Here is a 2795-nt window from a genome sequence, read left to right as displayed (position 1 = left end):
ATTTGCCACACCACAAACATCACAGATTTCCACCATTCCCGCCCACCAACACACAGATTTCACCATCCCTGCACCATCATCAAATAACTAATGAACATTTTTCAGCCCCTTCCATCATAAACATCATGCCGCGTTTTACTGACATGTGCTCTACCCCACCATGGCTTTTTCAATCACCCCATTTTCTACCACTCCACATGAGGGCTTATAAGTTTCGTGACTCACACACACTTTGCTAATATTCTGCACTACAGCTTGTTTATCTACAGGAAAGGAATAATCAGTACTTTTAGACTTTGGTTGCTTCTCTACAGGAAATGGATAATCAGTACTCCTAGACTGTAGTTGCTTAGGCGGAATCAGAGCCATAAATACTTCAGATCATTGAATACATTTCACTACTTTGTATATGTATCAGGCATTGAACTATATGTAGCATGCCATGGAATGTGTATTTATTTTATTGTCTTTGAATTTAATATGTTACTCAATTTGTGCACATGAATGTATGTTTCAATTACTTGTATGGAAAATGCTGGCAATCGGTTTTTGTTGGCATCTTTCATGGCAATTTGGAAAATGATCTCTTAATACCAGCAACAAATGAGTGCGCCCTATTTGTCTCTAAATAGGGTTAAATTGTTAATCATAAAGATCAAATAAGATTTAAATTACATATCACTCAATTGTTCAGAAATTCTTATTCCCCTTCATGTTTCCCAGGCTTTACTGAGCGCTTGTATTATTTGTTAGAGATCTTTAGTACTGCCCTTCCAGTTGAAACCGGTTCTGCGTTGCTCAACCGCTGTTCATGTTTGGTTTCAGTGTGAAAACAGGGGTCAACCTTCCTGTGGTAGAGCAGCTCCTTCAAGACGTGGTGGAAGCAGTGTTAAAAAATGTTAAAATACCGCGGTTTGTGTCAGAATATACAATAGGGTTGCAAGAAAAACTAAGAGAATTTGAAACCAGAGTATCACTGCAGTGGGAAAGCGGGGAGACTAGAGTTATAGGAATTGCGGGTCTTGGTGGGGTTGGCAAAACCACCCTAGCAACAGAGTTTTATAACCATCAAAGATCAAATTACAAACGATACTGCTTTTTAGAGGATATAAGAGACAATCCTTTAACCACTTTGCAGAAATACCTACTAAAGGACTTGACTCAAAAGGACATGGAAATACGCGGCATTAATGAAGGTAAAGGAAAGCTCCGAAGCCATCTCCCATCTTCTGATTGTCTCATTATTTTAGATGATGTGGATCATATTCAGCAGTTGGAGGCATTACTTTATCCAGCCAGGGATGTCCTTAAAACCGGCAGTTTAATTTTAGTGACATCCCGCAATAAGGATGTTCTCACAAGCTCAGGCATCCCAGAGTCTTCCATATACACTCTGAAAGGCCTCAATCGATGGCACTCGCGAGAGCTCTTTTGCTCGCATGCGTTCGGCCAGCGTCATCCCCCTGTAGAGTTTGACAAAGAGGTTGAAAAGTTTTTGGATTTCTGCCATGGATTACCATTATTCATTAAAGTAATTGGGTCGCTTCTTCGTGGCAAAAATGATTTAAAACTTTGGGAAGCACAATTTCGTAAAATCTCCAACTATGATAAACAAGGCAGGCTAAGTGCGACTCTCTGCTGTGGCTCCCAGACTCGATTGGGAACTTAACGAAACTCCGAATTCTTGACTTGGCCTATTGTTCCAATTTACAGATGCTACCCGATGTTGAGCAGCTGAGTTCGTTGGAGAATCTTATTGTGTTTCAATGTCCCCAACTGCAATGGGGTGCTGGAGTAGTCGAGCAGCTGCCCAGCGACTGGGAGAAGGCTTTATTGAAGAACGCTGGCGAGAAGTCTCCAGTGATGAAAGCTCCAGTGAAGAAGGTTCCAGCTAAGAAAGAAGGCGTTGTCTGACATTGTACCGTTCCAGAGGTTTCAGCCGAAATTTGTTGACAAGTGTGCTAGTTAAATTTTGTTCACGGTACAGTATTTCCCATTCCAACAAATTTCTTTTGGGTGAATTAAACAGCAAAATATGTCCGGGAAAATATTACAGCACTTTCATCATTACAATGTGGTTAGGTGGCAACAATGCCCTCTGCACGCTGCCTTCAGAGCTCTGTCATTAACCTCCGAAGGCATTTAATTAATACTAAGGTTTGCATTTTATTTCAGGTGTAGTTTTAAAACTTGGTGGCACAAGCAGGAAAAAGGACCTATCAGTCAGTTACTGCAATGTTGGATGCTACACTTGCAAGAGAACCAATGATGCGTGATATCTTATGAGGAGAGAATAATTGCCTCAAAACTTGCAAATATGATCTGATTTAGCATAGCTTCCCAAGAATGGGGACATTTTGATGCATTGCATATGATTTAGCATAGCTCCCCAAGAATGGGGACATTTTGATGCATTGCATATGATTTGATTTTACAGAGCTTTGCAAGAATGTGGGCATTTTGATGTATATTTCACATTTTGAACTCGATTTTGGTGGTTGATAATATTTGGGTGTTTTATTTATGTTTTTAGATTTTGATGTATATTTCACATTTTGAACTCGATTTTGGTGGTTGATAATATTTGGGTGTTTTATTTATGTTTTTAAAAAAAATATTGAAGAAGGATTATTATATCTAGAGGGGTTCTTTAACTCAGTGTATAAGAGATGTAATATTTTGTATGTAATATCTTTTCTTATGATTCTTTCAAATTGTATAAAAAAAATAAAAAATAAAATACAATAAAATAATTAAATAAAATTGAAGTAAAATGATCAATTACACTTTATGGT

At 38.4% G+C, this 2795-nt stretch overlaps 1 protein-coding gene across 1 annotated transcript; it reads left to right on the top strand.

Annotated features, from left to right (window-relative positions):
• Nucleotides 1–370: 370 nt before the first annotated feature.
• Nucleotides 371–2544, top strand: LOC149260851 (disease resistance protein RPV1-like). The gene is made up of 2 exons (XM_089380801.1): nucleotides 371–1981; nucleotides 2176–2544. The coding sequence occupies exon 1, from the start codon at nucleotides 812–814 to the stop codon at nucleotides 1667–1669; it is 858 nt and encodes a 285-aa protein (XP_089236927.1). The 5' UTR covers nucleotides 371–811; the 3' UTR covers nucleotides 1670–1981; nucleotides 2176–2544.
• The last annotated feature ends 251 nt before the right edge of the window (nucleotides 2545–2795 follow it).

This window comes from Pinus tabuliformis, chromosome 6 (genome assembly GCF_031772625.1).
Source record: "Pinus tabuliformis cultivar Carrire ecotype Pingquan chromosome 6, CPIR1, whole genome shotgun sequence".
NCBI lineage: Eukaryota > Viridiplantae > Streptophyta > Pinopsida > Pinales > Pinaceae > Pinus > Pinus tabuliformis.
Note: the sequence above shows the minus strand (reverse complement) of the source record. Positions and strands in the feature narration are given on the sequence as shown.